We start from the raw sequence: 16,043 nt of genomic DNA on the forward strand, positions 1-16,043 counted from the left end.
GTAAAGGACATTGCTTAACCAACCAAGTGCCGTCATTTGTAGCTAGTAGTTTCGGTTGACTTTTTCTGTATTTGCAAAGTACATTTGCAACAGTAAATGAAATTGAAAGGCAGAGGGGGAAAAAATTGACAGTGAATATGGAATGAGCAAAAATGTAATTTTCACATTTGCTTGATATAATATTGGAAAATATTGCATGTTGGGTAAGTGTGTAACTCTTAATGGAATACATGTATACTTTTCCCATGGCTTTAAAACTGATGCTGCTTATGTATTTTATATGATATAATATCAAAATGAATAACATGAAAAATACAAAATAGTCTATGTAGATTTGAGTTTTAATTGAAAAGTGATTGGATCTGGCTTAATCTTGCAACTGCAGATAGACTAGCCTGCACAGATAGGTGGTTCAAATAGCAGAAGTCTGCTAAATCCAAAACAGCACCAGATACTCTGTAAATCATACCACAGCTCATAACAAAGAATTACCATGCTGGTGCTGTATGTTTAGAAGAAAGAAACAATTCCCATACTAGGAAAACTATAAAAGGCAACCTTTAAGGTACATTAACCAATCCTTTTAATTGCACAGAAGAGAAACAGCTCAAGTCAGTCGCAGTAAATATACAGACAATTGTTAGCCTGATGCCTTAATGGAAAATAAATAAAGCTCTTGCCAAGTGAGTTCAAGGAAGCTTTTATGGAGCTTGTTGTAAAAAATAATGAAATGTTTATGTGAAGAAAAATGCTTCAACTATTTTCTGTCTTAGTAATTAGAATGTTAGCTACATGTCCCACTGTGGTTCTGTGCCTTTATGCTGGACTATTTTTTGTTACACAGGACCTCCATCTGCACCACAGAACCTCATTTTCAACATCAACCAGACTACCGTGAGTTTAGAGTGGAGTCCTCCTGCTGACAATGGGGGAAGAAATGATGTGACCTACCGCATTTTGTGCAAGAGGTGCAGCTGGGAGCAGGGTGAATGTGTTCCTTGTGGGAGTAACATCGGATATATGCCCCAGCAATCTGGATTAGTAGATAACTATGTCACTGTCATGGACCTGCTAGCTCATGCTAACTACACATTTGAAGTTGAAGCTGTGAATGGGGTGTCTGACTTGAGTCGTTCCCAGAGGCTTTTTGCAGCTGTCAGTATTACCACTGGTCAAGCAGGTAAGATTTTATCCTTTGTATGAATCTCAACAGTGTGAGACTAAGAGAAATTGGGAACATGCAAACCACAGATGCGGTAAATCAGGAGCATGTCTGGTGCATCTTTTCGCTTTGCCAACTCCTTAATTTGAGCTTATACTATTTCTTGGTGATCTGTTTATTGGCTTCAGGATTGCTTTCAGAAAACTGCATGAAAATCTTTAAGAGGAGATAATTTTTTTATGAAATATTTTTATTATTTAACTTGATTTATTTAACTTTATTATAAAATAGATTTTTTTAATTTTGCAATTTTTTTGTTACATCATTGTATGTTATTTCCTAGTATTTGAAGAAAAAGTAGATATGACAGTCTTATGCAGGCTTCCTTTCTGAATATTTTAAACCTGTATAGGAGTCCCAGGTCATTAGAAGATGATTTGGGTATGTTATGGTGTTTTGGGTGTTCATGTTTTCCCTCAGGATTACATTTCTAATTTATCTTATATGTCCAAATATCTGATTATGAGATTCAGTGAGAATGTGATGGTTAGTCTTTGTTTCTTCTGCTTATCATAATCTGACAGGTGAAATGTCAGGGAAAATAAAATCAAACTAGCGTATCACCCCAGGGAGAATAGGGCTTTGGTTGTCTGTATACTCAGTGAAAAAACAGGATTCTCAGATTTGGGATTCTGAAATGGTAAGTTATTTCTTGATAAAAAAACACAGGCCTCTGAATCTACAGTATATCACAAAAACTAACTTTTTATATCCTTTTATCTTAAACCAAACAGTAATTGCAAGATCTATCTGTCAAAGAAGTGCCTTAAAAATTATATGAATAACTGATACTTGCTATAAGAACAGCTAATCAGTGTTGCAATGAATATTTCATACTTATATCTTGGAGGAAATTTTTATTGTGATCAAATTATTCTTTTTTTTAATCATATATAATTTCAGGTAGAATTATTTCCTTATACTACTGCTTGATACTGAAGACAAAATTACCATTACATTTTCACTATTTGTTCATTGCTGCATGAACAATCAGGGAAAACTGTAGTTAGTTAATTTACACTTTAAAGATGGTAATTAAAAAAAAGACAAGAAATTTTACTTCACTTCCTCTTCCCCACTCCTCACCCATGAACCTAGGATGGTTTATGTAGTTATTAAAGTTAGTCTGGAATGTTTTTTGGGATATTTAAATTCCCTATACTGCTTCCCTGCATAGAAAATCCACATTTCATATGATTTTGGAATCAATTCTGCGACTGAAAGATTTGCTCTCTGTATTCATTTAGTTTTTGGGGGTTCTGTTTGCGCATGGAGAACTTACTCTGAAACTATTGTTGTTCCACAGATTATGTTACTTTAGCATCTTGACTTTTCATCTTTAAAATAATTATTTGTAATTCTTCAAGGATTCTTTTAAAGCTGAAGCTTTGTCTGTTTAGCGCTTCTAATCATAATTTAAAAGCTTCCAGTTGGGCATACAGAAAGAATATATATAAGAAACAGATTTTGAAAACAAACAAACAAACAAACAAACAAACAAAAAACAACAAAAAAGGCTCTCTTTGTTACAGCTTTCTCCATCTGTAAGATGAAGGTAACCCTTATTTTATCAAGCACTTCAAGATCTTCCAATTAAAAGTGCCATGAAAATGAAGCCTATTTTACCAGAATTACAAAATTCATGTTAAAGAAAATAGTTTTTCAGAAAAAAAGAATAAATGAATTCACAAAAAGGAAAGACCTCTTTCACATTATTTTTACAACTGCATATTGTGGATCCTAATTCTGATTTCTTTGATTTCTCAAGGAGGAAAATATTTTAGGTGGAACAGATTGATGACTATAATTGAACAGAAAGAGGCTGGTTGCTCAAAGGAGACTGCTATGCTTCTGTGCTATTTTATTTTACCATGGAGAGAAGGAAAATGTTGGATTTATTTATAGCCGAGTAAACTAGGATTCATGCAGCTTTCATTTGTTACTATGTGACTGCTCTCTACTTTTGGCAGAAAGGACTTTTTCTATGCCCATATTGCTTTTTATCTGTGTAAATGTGTCTAACTAAACCTTCCTCACATGTTATTGTGCTAGCACAATAGGTGGCTATATATAATTACTGAGTTCACCAATTGCACAGAGGCTTGCAGTGAGATTTTCCTTTAGCAGTTTTGTTTTAATTGAATTGAACCTTTCTGGTCATATTCACAAAATTCAGATAATTTTGTAACGATAATGGGAAACTATGGATAAAATAATGGGATTTGGAGATATATTTAGTGTTTTTTTCACCTGCATATAACAAGCTTCTGATGTGGCTGAGGGAACATGTCACAGAAAATATCCAGGTGGTTAATTTAAAAAAAAAAAAAAGCGATTTATGTTTGTGAAAATAGCATAATAAATTGAGTACAAGTAGGAAGGTAGCATTTCACACTGCTCATGTGTGTACATGAGACCCACTGCTGTTCATTCCCTGTGCTAACACTGTTCTGACCAGGCTATCAGTTGTCCTATGAAGTATTTTTTATGCTGCAGACATGAACCATGAAGCTTTCTATTTCACTCTGTTTTTGGTTTGTTTCCTTTTGTTTGCATTTTTTGACAAAAGCATGAAAGAACTGAACCAGAATCACGTGTAAAAGATGAAGTACACTTATTCTCCCAGGAGTAAACCATCTTGTTTCATATCTTGCCTATCCAGCATCATATAAAGATTACAAGATATCATCCCTGCATTACAAGCGAGTTTGTGTGAACCCATGCATCCTTGTAGAATTCAGATTTAAATGTGACTAAGCCCTAGATACAATAGAGGAATGTACTGAAGAGCTGCAGCTGGCGAACAGCTGACAACCACAACCTTTGCATGCTTATTGAATGGTTGCTTACTGAAGATAAAATTTGCTACTCCCCTAATAGGATATTTGTTTTCAGGAGGTACTGGAGGTTCCTTTTGATCATTCAAATTCCTTTTCAAATTTTATACTTTCTTCCATACATCTATCAAAAGACTAGTGGAACTGGTTAGGCTTTATGGCAGATGAATATTTGTCAGATTTTGGCACTTAACCAACTTCAAATTGTGAAAAAAATGCGAGTTTCAACAGTAATTGTATCTTTTGCAAAGATACTATGTATTTAAAGCTATCCTTCTACATCCGTTCCTTTAAAGTCTATCTAAGTGGACAATAGATGGATCTCTGGTAATGAATAGGATTCGTCCAAATTACCTTGATTCTGTAAAAATTAAGATGTATTGGATGATTGCCACCATTCATCAGTATTTGAGAAAATTTAAGCATCTGCCCACATCCAGTTTGAGTTGTCTTTATAATCACTGGAAGGGAAAAAGCATATCCAAGGGAACACACATCATGTCTTACTACTGTAGGCAAACATGACAAATAAAAGTTAAAATGTAATGCTCATGTCTGCTCCTAAACATGCTCTCTGTCCTCATGAAGGGCGCACTTCCTAACGCTCACTCCTTCACAGCAGGAGAAAAATTCCCTACAAGACTTTCAGCTTATGCTGCCCCTTCTGATGCATTTGATGCTGACAACTTGAAGTGATTAAAAAAACATGATTCAGTTCCATAATTAAGACATGGTCTTAAAAATCATTTTTTTTAGTAACAGTTTATTTTTTATATGCTGATTTGTGTTTTCTCTTTTTTAGACCTCCTAGAGTTCATATTTTCTGACCTTTTTTACAAGAAGAAATGAATTGAAAACACAACAGAAAAAAGCCATCCCTTGTGTTAAACTATGTGATAGGTTCTGCTTTTCTTAGACACTCAGGTGCTTCAGAATTCTTGCTGAAGGAGAGATGTTCTGAATTCTCTGTTACTCTCCATTCCCCTTTGCTTGTTGCTGCTCATTGTTTTCCTCTTATTTTCTTCTGTATGGATTTTTTCCAGGTCTCAGTTACCCTCATTTGTTTTTGAAAGTTTCTTCTTCCATAGTCTCCACACTATCTGTTTGCTTCCAGTACCCTGTCTTAAACCTGACTTTTATTTAGCAATGAGCTGTCTCCCAGCAGGGGCAGCAATCAAGATTTGTGACTGTGCCTTTCCCAGTCTCTTTGACTTCACTGTTGAGTACTAGTTTTCTCTCCATCCCCCAGACCATTATAATCCATCTTCCCATTCTGCCTATAAGTTGTTTTTATCTACTTTCATCTATATCTTCCATCCAGTGATCACATCTGGTGATACTTGACTATTTACCATTATTATTTACTATTATTATACTATTATAAGTAGCTTCATTGTTCAACTCGTCACTTCTGGTATGTTTTCCCATTTAAATGACCCTCCTTTGGGTTCAGGTTTCTTTTGGTTTCTTGCTAGCGACTTTGCTTTCTGAACACTACTTCATCATGTAGCCTTCAACTGCTGATAAGCTTTCCCACACTGGTATGAGTACATTATATACATCATGACAGTGCTTCATTTAAAACAATTGCAGATATAATATATATATATATATATATTTAATTAAATGTGTTTGATCTGTTGAGCTGAGAGAACTGTTTCCTGTAGAAGGGCGCTTCTCAAAACTGATTTTTCCTAATTCCTTGTGTTAAATTTTGGTTCTTAAAAACATGTATGTTACAATGGCTGTTATTTGGGCTCCTATTTTGCTATTTGCAAATATCCTATTTGTTTATTTAATGGGAGTTACAATGATGATGGCACTTTATTATTATTTAAGATATTTTCTAATCTGTTTTAACTTTTCTTCTGGACCAGTAGGTGGACTGCATGGTGCTTTTGTAAATGTTCTGCACACCGTGGCCACCAACTTAAAAGCATAAAACCAGAACAGAAATGAACATCATAGTTACTATTCCTCTAGATTTTATGTATCCTGTCAATACATTTTAAAAATGTATTGACCTATTTCTGTAGGAGTAAGGCTGCCTATTGGTCTCAAATCACCTTACTGCAGACTAATATTGCAGATGTTTTGACAGGAGGGAGTAACTGAATTTATAACAGAATTAAGATGATGGATAAAAACTTGATTACGAGTTCCAGCGTCTGTATAGCAAATACTATCAGACTGTTGAGAGCAATTTTTTCATTCACTGATTGTATCAGGTCATATTTAATGCAGTGAAATCCACAAGGTTATAGAGATATTGTACAACTACTAGATTGAGTATTATTGTAAGATTAGTGCTAAAAAGAAATTATTATTTTTTAATGGATTTTCGCAAAGGAGAAATCAACTATACACAGTATAATGTAATTTGGCAATATGATACTTATGGCAATATTATACTTATATGAAGCAACATAACAAGCAGTATGATTTTTTTCTGGGTTTGTTTGTTAGGAGTTGTTTTTCCATTTGGTTGTTGTTTTTATTATTGGATACTCCTGAATAGTCTATTGATAGTATTTACATTTTTTTCTAATATATTTAGGTCTAACTTGTTCTAATATTTTTCACTGAAAGATAGGAGAGAAAGCAAGAAAGCAGATATTAGCTGTGTTGCTTAGGGTCTGATCCTGCACCGCTGAAGTCAATGGAAGTTTTGTCATTGACTTCAGTAGGAGCAGGATTTGAACCTCATGCTCTGTCAGAACACACAGGAACCAAAGCAGTGAACACTGTGTCATCCTGAAAAAAAAACTTCATACCACATTTTGACTGTAACTGTAGCACATCAGTCTGTAGCTGAATGTCATTTGAATTTTTTATTCAAGTATACTGGAAATGTGATTTGTTTTTCAGATGTGTATAATAACTCCCATCTCCAGCTTTACCATAAAAGTTTTTAGAAACCGGTGTGTTTTGGTTTTCTTTTTTTTTTTTTTTTGTTTTGTTTTTTATGGTTTTGTTTTGTTTTCTTGCCAAGAAAATTAGTAATTTTTTCTAATAGAAACAATATGAATTTTACATTTAGAAATAAACATAATAAGAATCTAAACTGGAGTTTTCAGCTTGGCAAAGTAAAGCTTCAGCTTCACACAGCCCAAGCTCTGTATTGGATGTAGTCAGAATGAGCTGGTAGGTATGTTAAATATTTGGTTGCAACCTGCTGAGAGAAGCCTGACAGCCACAGGGCACATTCAGTTCAGTGCACTAAACTAATGAAACAGCAGACTATGGCACCACAGTCAAACATGCACTACTAAAGCAGACTTCCACCAATTACACAACAAATAACTATGTACATGAGGAAGAAAAGGAGTGATATGAAGTACAGTCTAATCAAGTAGAGATTTGTTTGCCAATGTAAGAAAGGAAATATGGAGAGTTTTCGTTCTAACATTGCAAATGTAGACTGCACATCTCCTCAGATGCTTCTGAGTTATGCTAATTATCTTCTTAAAAATAGTAGTGAAAATCTAAGCCTAACTCTGAAAAGAAAAATCAGTGTGATAGCATTACATTTTCTATGATACTTTTCAGAAAGCTTTGTGAAATAGAAGAGCTCTGCTTCTGATTTCTAGATGGGTTTTAGACACTCACATCTTTCACTTCATCCAGTTATATTGCATGTCATGATCATTAAGTCCTTTTACAGTGAGTGGAAACTAAATACTCTTTGAGCTTTATTACACAATTTGAGGACTCATAGTTCTCTAAAGACTTTGAAGACTTTCAAGACATATGCAGTGCGAAGAAAAGAAATTGTATGATAAATTTTTACATGGTGGTACATAGTGTAGCTATTTATCTCTTGAGTAAAGAAGAAGAAGATCCATGGACCTATGATTCTGGCAGCAGAACTATATCTCCAGATCTTCCTTTTTCATTTCCTGTATTATCTGTATTATGGTATCTCGATGGAGGATCTAGGTTAGCACTGAACTCTTAGCAGTAATATTTCATGACCTCAATGTAATTTGTTTGGTATATTAGCCAAATATCCAAAATAACTTTGTTGATGATTATGAAAGGTAGGTAATTCACTGTTCTAAAACAGAATAGAATTTCATAGGAATTTTCATAGGAATTTCGTGTAGTCAAAATACTGGGATGATTATATTTAGATCTAAGAATAAAAAGAGAATGACAGTGGAGAAAGTGACAAAAAGAAAAGCCAAGTAATCCTATCATAAATTTTCTCAAATACTTGTTTCGTTTGTTTGGTAGAGCTTCTTGTTTCTCATTTGAAGCTAATAGTGACACGTAATTTGCTTTGTAAAAGCATAGGGAGGATTTGGTTTTCAGTATTTACAAAATAGATTTAAACTCTTCAATGAACGAAATTGTGGTATCAGTGTGTCAGAATATTGTTCACTGTTTAACAAAAAAGCCCACTGCTCATGAGTTCTAACATGTTCAGTACAGTGTAATTTATTATAAAGAAGTTTCATCTGTTAGTTTGCCTAGAAAGAACAAAATTTTAAAAAATTCACAGATTATGGTTGGAGCAAAGTAAGACATTAGAAGTTTTGACTCTGAATTTCCTAATATTTGGTGGCTTCCTTCTGACCTGTTAAAGAGTGCCCATACAAGTCCTTTCCAATGGGAAATGAACACTACAGAAAGGCACTGTTACAAATAAATAAATGCTATCATTACTGAAATCCTGACTGAGCTTATATGTAGTAAATTTAAAAATTATTTAGCTACTCTATAGTGAAACATTTCATGACAGCATGGCAATTACCCCGCCCACTGTAATGATTCCTGTGGAAATCTTTAAAAGAGGGAAGATTACTTATACAGGGAAGTATACAGGAAGTTTCTTCATTAAGCTTAAATGATAGAATTAAGTGTGCAACTTCTAGACAGACAAGATTGCTCACACTAGTGCCAGGTTAATTCCACCATTTAGTGTTGAAGTTCAATCTTATAATTAACTGTTTAGCATGAGGTGCCAAGTAGATTTGTCCAGCATTTTAAGACAGCGCATTTGTAGTCCACTTTATATATGTGTCTGAGATTCTGCTGCTATTCTTTCACAACAGATCATATTTTATTCAGCTTACTATTTGTTATTTGTTGCATGTGGCAGCAAGCCTGTTTTTATTTAGGAAGAAAAACAGAGTTTTGTCTAAACAGGTCCATAGGTGAAAAAAATAAATCTTTCCTTTCTGGTCCATGGCTTTGTAGCAGTTTAGGGAATATTGATGTCCCAGGAATGGATGGTTTACTTCTTGGCAGGCAAAAGTGAAAAGCTGAGCTGGAACAGGGAGCTAGTACAAAATAAAGGTCTGTGAAGAGCTGGGCTTCATCCTTCTGTTGCAAGTGGGGTAAAGTAAAAAAGAGACGTAATAGCATAATAGCCATTGTACACTTTGCAGCATAGAAATCTCCTTCGGTAGCAGTAGATTCTCCTGGTTCTAGAATAGTCCAGGCAATCGGTAACACTGAACAATTTTTCTGTCTCTGATGTGCTGCTGTGTGTAATTTCTTTGACTTTGCTTATGATAGAACCAGCTCTAGCTCCATAGGGTATATTCCTAATTGTACAGTTATATCTACTACTCTTTAGTGTATAGTCAGAATATATAATTGTGTCTATTTTTAGAGGAAATTCTCAGGACAATTTATTGAGGAAACCATGGTTGAAGACTGCAAATAGACAACAATGAAGGAGTTATCTTGAGTTCAGTAGTTAATGTTGAGATAGGATATGCTGATTATCTTTTTCTTTGCTTTGTTAGTGATGAATAGAAGCAAATTTGATGCAGACAGCAATCTGGTGGAATGATGCAGAGCTATCTATGAAAAAATCTGTACTAATCTACCAATGCAGTAAATTATAGCTGCAATTTATAGCTGCAATTATATACAAGCAAAAGACATTGATCCAAGAGGATCATTAACAGCTTTAACCAACTGATCCAAGTAATAGGGTAAATGAGAGAACATTATCAAGATCTAATTTTTACAGTTGTCAACTACAATTGCTTAAACATGGTAACCACTTTCTCTCAATTTCAATCATTTTATGACTTAAGTTTAGTATATGCTATTGTGGGCAGCCAACAAGGATCAATTAAGTGGTAAACTGCACAGGAAAAAATCCATTTATAGTGCACTCCATTTACCAGGAGGTCAGTCACAAAGGGAGAGATAATTGCTGCAATCCAGCAAAATTAATTGGGGATGAGCCAGAAAGGATGATGTATGTTCTGTGACAATGTGCATGACAGAGATGTACGCACAAACCTGTAGCTGCTTGCCTTGTTGGTGACACAAGGACAAGAGAAGGAGACCTGTGAAAAACAATTAGTATGGCTTCAGAGTGAGCAATTCTTAATTATCCATAACATGTCGACATCAGATAATTAGTGTCCCAATTTTTAACAATATTTGGTCATTAACTACAGTAGGATAGAGAATATCAAGAACAGAGCTATTTGTCTGAGCTAAGAGTTACATAACTGTGTCAATATGTGAACATAAGTCAACTAAATCACACTCGTGATAATGACACAGAAATCTTCTTATTGTGCAACCAATATATATGCCCTAAATTTGAGCTTGTAACAAACTGCATGTTATGTTTACAAAAGGTAGCTTATTAAGACTGTCGTAGCAACATACAAAATAAAGTGGATTTCAATGACAGCTTTAGTTTTAATTCTCAAACGCTGCTTTTTCATCAGTATACTCATTTTTTCAGGATAATCTACACAGAAGGCAGGATATGTCATATGACTTAAACCGTTTTAGTATTAATGCTTATTTGGACAAGGTTATTTTTGTCTCACTGTGTGAAGCTGTATGAATGTGCTATCTGTGTATCTCTTTGGACCATTTTATTTCAGCTCCTTTTTAAAATTGGTTTTTGATCAATTTTAACTGTGTTTGAGAAAACAGTAGAAATCTTAAAATCCTATGTGAAATGAACGGTGCAGTGAAAATCTGTACCCTACTGAATGAGCTAAATTCTGTGCCAGACATGAGAGAATCTCCATGAAACACAGAAAACTGTTAGAAAATTATTCACAGAACTGCTGGTATTTTTTTAATGTTAATGAAAGAAATCTTTGAAGCGCAGAATGGGCTGTTCCTTATCTTTCTTCTTGTTCCTGCTATACACAGGCAGAATGAGTGAGAGAAAAAGGGAGAGAAATGCTCACACTTACACAAGCACACATACACGTACACACATACATACATACATGTAGCTTAGTCTTTTAATTATTTCCACTAGCTTGTTAATGTATCTTCCAGATTTTTTAAGTCAGATCTCACTTGCTTTGAGCTGAGATGTAAGACCCATTCCTCTCCTGTAACTCTTAGCTTTTCTTTTTAAGGATGACTCTCCCAAACTTTTACATATACTTAAACGGCTTGTTGTACAGGATTGTCTGCTGAACCCAGGGTTTCCACTCACATGCATGCATTTACAGTGGCAGACCTTTTAGTTTCTGTATCTCCTTTCTGAGACCTGCTGATGGATGTGTCTAACATCTCTTCTGACAGTTCCTGTATGTCATCTGAGAGTGTGTATTTTTTGAGTACCCCATTTCCTAATGTGTCATGGAGTGCTCATTTTTCTCCATAGCACCCAAACTCCTTTCAGACAATAGCAGCTGAATCAGCAGGCTAGATTCAGAGCTAGATATTTGTATGGAGAAATACCTTTTACTTCATTAAAATCTATTTGAGTTCATAGACTTTCTAATCAAACCTGTGAAATGAGAAATTCAATGCTGATAGTTCAGAGACAATGCTCTAATGATCTTCCTCTGTGGTCCTCCTGTGGAATTATTCCATATATTCACTTGTGTAGATGAAATCAGAATTTCACCCTTAGTTCTAATTTTTCATATTTCAGCTTAACTAGAAACAAAGAAGGGAAAGTGCCATTGCTCCTTGTATAACGTAGGGTTAATCACATGAAGTATTTTAGGGCTAAACATTCTGCTCTTTGATGTTGGCATTAAACATTAGCATTTTATTTAAATCTTTTGTGGATATTTACATTGCTGCACTCAGAGGAGATTGATAGGTTTCTTTAGGGAGTGATTGGGAACAGAAATCAAATTTAGGAATTCTGCATTGACTCATCTTTCATTACAGAAGAAGCTTTACGTTACCTTCCATATTTAGTCACCTAAATTAACTGCAAAAGTTAGATGACATGAATGCCCTCTTTCTCCCACTCCTCAAATATGAAGATGTTAATTTCTGCCACAGTGTTAACAGTATTTACATGCTTTCCTTTAATTTCAAAAAAATACTTAACAAGAAAGCAAATTTAAATATAATTGCTTGTCTTCAGGACTCTAAGATTCTTTAAAAAATAATCTGTTAGTTTTTTTTAACAATTCATGTTATTAAGACTGATCCCTCTTACCAACGACAGAATTAAGTGAGACATTTAGTGAGGATATGCACATATAGGGATATTTCATTTGATTACTTTAAACACTAATGCTAAATGTGTTTCTGAAATGTAAAATATTTATTCTATACATCCTTTTTACTTTAATGCCAGCTAAGAGCCCCCATGAGGTGGGCTGCAGGTGCCTTACATTTTATCTTACCTACAGTAATGCAGCGATGACCACCCATCAGCATTATATACATTTGTGTAGGCAATAAACTAACTCAGCCATGCAGTGGCACACTATAATTGCAAACAGATAACCTTCCATGAACAATAAATTAGAGTAAGTGAACTCCTTCACCATCCTCCTGGGGACACTTTCAACCTTTGCCTTAGAAGTTAGCCCAGGCTTACAGAATATTATCACAGTCATAATGCTCTGGAAGGTAATTTCTAGATGCCAAAGAAGAAACTAGCTCTTCACATCTTTGCTGACTACAGCAGAAGTAAAGGATGGAGGTGATCTTTTCAAGCAGAAAAGTCTCGTCTCACCAGCTTATAGATCAAAACCCAGAGCTCAAATGCTCTTTGGATACTGGCGGACAGGCAGTGAAAGCCTAAAGAAGCCAACATACATTCCCTGTTTACAAAATCTTTGCCTATGTGATTTGGTTCGTTGCAAGCATCACCAGGGCTGATTCTTGGAAAGTTATATTTATCTCCCAAAACACTGTCCAGTCTGAGGCTGCCACTGGAGAAAAGTCTTGGCCCATTCTAAGTGCTGACTCATGCCTGACCATTGTCTGGCAGGGAGTACCTGAGCCCCAACTGTGCCTAACTGGTTAACTATGCAATTGTACAGATATGGTGGTCAAGCCTGTGCGCATACCCCATTCTCAATTCAACAACACTTTTGTTTCATAGCTTAAACTAATTAAGATTTCTAGGCTGTATTTATAGATTAAGAGGTCTATAAAATTTAATAGTCATAGGCTGTTCTGAAAGTGACAAAACTATGAGAAAAATCAGTAAAACTCCTCTGCTAGAGGAAATAACATAACTGCCAACTACGGTGAAGATGGTGAAAGGATACAGTGCCTCTCTTGATTGCACTATCATATAAACTCCTGCAAATACAATATGGTTCCCATACTGGGAACAATAATGTCCAGTTTCATAAATTCTGTTTTGAAATATGTATATGGTTCCCATCGGGCTCTGAAAAATGGTTTCAGTTTGGACTTAACATTGTTGAAATTTACAACAATATGAATTCTCATTTAAGTTTTTATTTCCACAACTCACTATAAAACCTAGGGTAGGGAAAAATATTCAGAGGACACAGAAAATAGGCTAGAACTTATCTATGAAACATCCAGAACTGTTGTTTCAAAATGTGGTGAAAAATTTAAGTATATTTTGAGGCGATTAAATTAAAGAAAGATTTCAAGAACTGTCTTATTCTCTGACTCAAAGCAATTGGTAGTTTTTTTTCTGGCAGGTTTCTATGGCCTTTATAATGGCTGTTTACTGTGATTAAAAATAAAAGGGACAGAATAAATTTTCTTCTCACTTAACCTCCAATGAAAAGTCAGAATTACTTTAATATCACAACCTAGGGAGTTAACAAATGTATAAAAACAAACAGAGAGAAGAGTAATTATTCAACTATCCATTTGCACAGATTTTGCATCCGAAGTAAGATAGAGTAAGATAGTTCTGACATTTTCTATGAAGTCTGGGAAATGCTTACCTATGGAAATAGTTCTTTTTTTTTTTTTTTTTTTGAAGTATTGAAAAAATGCTTAGGAATTTGCACTAGCAAGCAAAAACAAACAAGCAAACAAACAAACAAACAAATAAAAACAACCCTGACTTCATTCTGCATTTTTTCTGCATTTAGAAATGCAATTAATTGAATGTTTTTGACTTAATCAGTACATCTCAAGGGGAAATTTGGTGTAAAAGGAGTGCAGCTTGACCCCTGTAGCTGTAGAAAGTAAAAGTCAGTGATCTCCATTAGACTGTATATCCCGCTGGGTAGTATCACTTGCCCTTTTGTTATTGTAAGCTCTTTCTGTTACTTTTACTGTTTAAATAAATATATTGAAGTTAAAGAGTTAATGACAAATTCAGGAAGTCTTGTCTTAATGGTGATGAAGTGAGACGCGTTTTGTGCCATTCAGTGTACACAATTTATAACCCTGTTTGATTACCGCAGCATGTCCTCCATCTATAAGTATTGCACCCAGGGGACTAGTCAACTTATTAATTCATCACTTGCTGCCTTTTATGGTTGCAGTGATCCTTTATGGGATAGAAGCAGAGAGGTCTAGTAATCCAAAAACTGCCAGCTGACTGTTTTCACTCTAGCTGGCCCTTTTGTATGCAATCACAACGATTCTAACTTCTGTAAGGGTTCCTCTTTCTCAAAGGCTGAGGTCTCACCGTTTGTTTTAGGATGGGAACAATGCAGTGAAGCCACACTTAGCAGCCACAAGTGCTGCAAATTGCAAGGAGGAAAGGCCTTCCACAAGCTAATCTGTACCTTTTCTCTAAGTTCCTTTTGATTTATCTGTCACCTGATACATCAGCAATGAATAATTTTCATGGAAGGTGCACTTTAATTACCTTCCCATTTGACTAGCATTATCATGCCCTATCTCGGTAATTAATCTCACAAAGTATCCAATTTCAGTCTTTATTGCTGGCAGGCAGGCCTTCTGAATTATATGTGCTTGAATGGCCATTGGGTCTGTTGTTAAACCAAATAGGCCATGAAACAAATTTTGGGTCTCTGTCTGTTTTTTTCTTTTTTCTTTTTTCTTTTTTTTTTTTTTTTTTTGTGGTCTGATTGCTTTGGTTGACACAGTTGAGATTTGCACAGTGTAGAGCGGGAAAGAATGCTGGTAGAAAATAGCGGCTGATATGATGGTAAAGTAGCACAGCTCATAGAAGTCAATCAATCAGTCTCTGAGGAAATAGTTAACAGTATGTGAAACCAGGTAATGAAAGTAATAATTTTTCAGTTCTGAATAATGTATAGCTTTTGAACTCTATTTGCCAAAGTTACTTTGTAGAACTGATGCATTCCTCCCAAAATCAGATTAGGAATTTAGAAATGTATTCAGTTTTCTGTTTTGTTGTTCTGTGGATGAAAGATAGACTTTTAAAAATGTACTGTTGAAGTAGAATCATAGTAACTCCAAAGTTGGAAAAAACTCCAAGATAATCCAGTCCAAGTGTCCACCAATATCTCCCCACTAAACCACGTCCCTTAATACAACATTTAAATGTTCCTTGTACACCTCCAGGGATGGTGACTCCACCATCTCCCTCGACAGCCCATTCCAGCACCTGATCACTCTTTTGGAGAAGAATTTTTTCCTAATATCCAACCTGAATCTCCACTGGTGCAACTTGAGGCCATTTCCTCTATTCCTATTTCTACTCCCATGGGAGAAGAGGCTGACTCCCACCTCACCATAGTCTTCCTCTGGGCAGTTGCAATAAGGTCACACCTGAGTCTCCTCTTGTCTAGACTGAACAGTCCCGATTCCCTCAGCTGCTTTTCACAGGACTTACGCTCCATACCCCCCACCAGCTT

At 35.2% G+C, this 16,043-nt stretch overlaps 1 protein-coding gene across 4 annotated transcripts in view; it reads left to right on the plus strand.

The window, feature by feature from the left end:
* EPHA7 (EPH receptor A7) overlaps positions 1-16,043 on the plus strand; it is a gene marked incomplete at both ends in the record, with an annotated part of 152,097 nt that overhangs the window by 52,237 nt on the left and 83,817 nt on the right. For all 4 annotated transcript variants that reach the window (XM_079550534.1, XM_079550537.1, XM_079550535.1 and 1 more), the window contains one exon: positions 845-1,180. In XM_079550534.1, coding sequence (XP_079406660.1) covers positions 845-1,180 — 336 coding nt within the window. The remainder of the gene's footprint in view (positions 1-844; positions 1,181-16,043) is intronic.

Source organism: Tetrao urogallus (genome assembly GCF_951394365.1).
Source record: "Tetrao urogallus genome assembly, chromosome: 2".
Taxonomy (NCBI): domain Eukaryota; kingdom Metazoa; phylum Chordata; class Aves; order Galliformes; family Phasianidae; genus Tetrao; species Tetrao urogallus.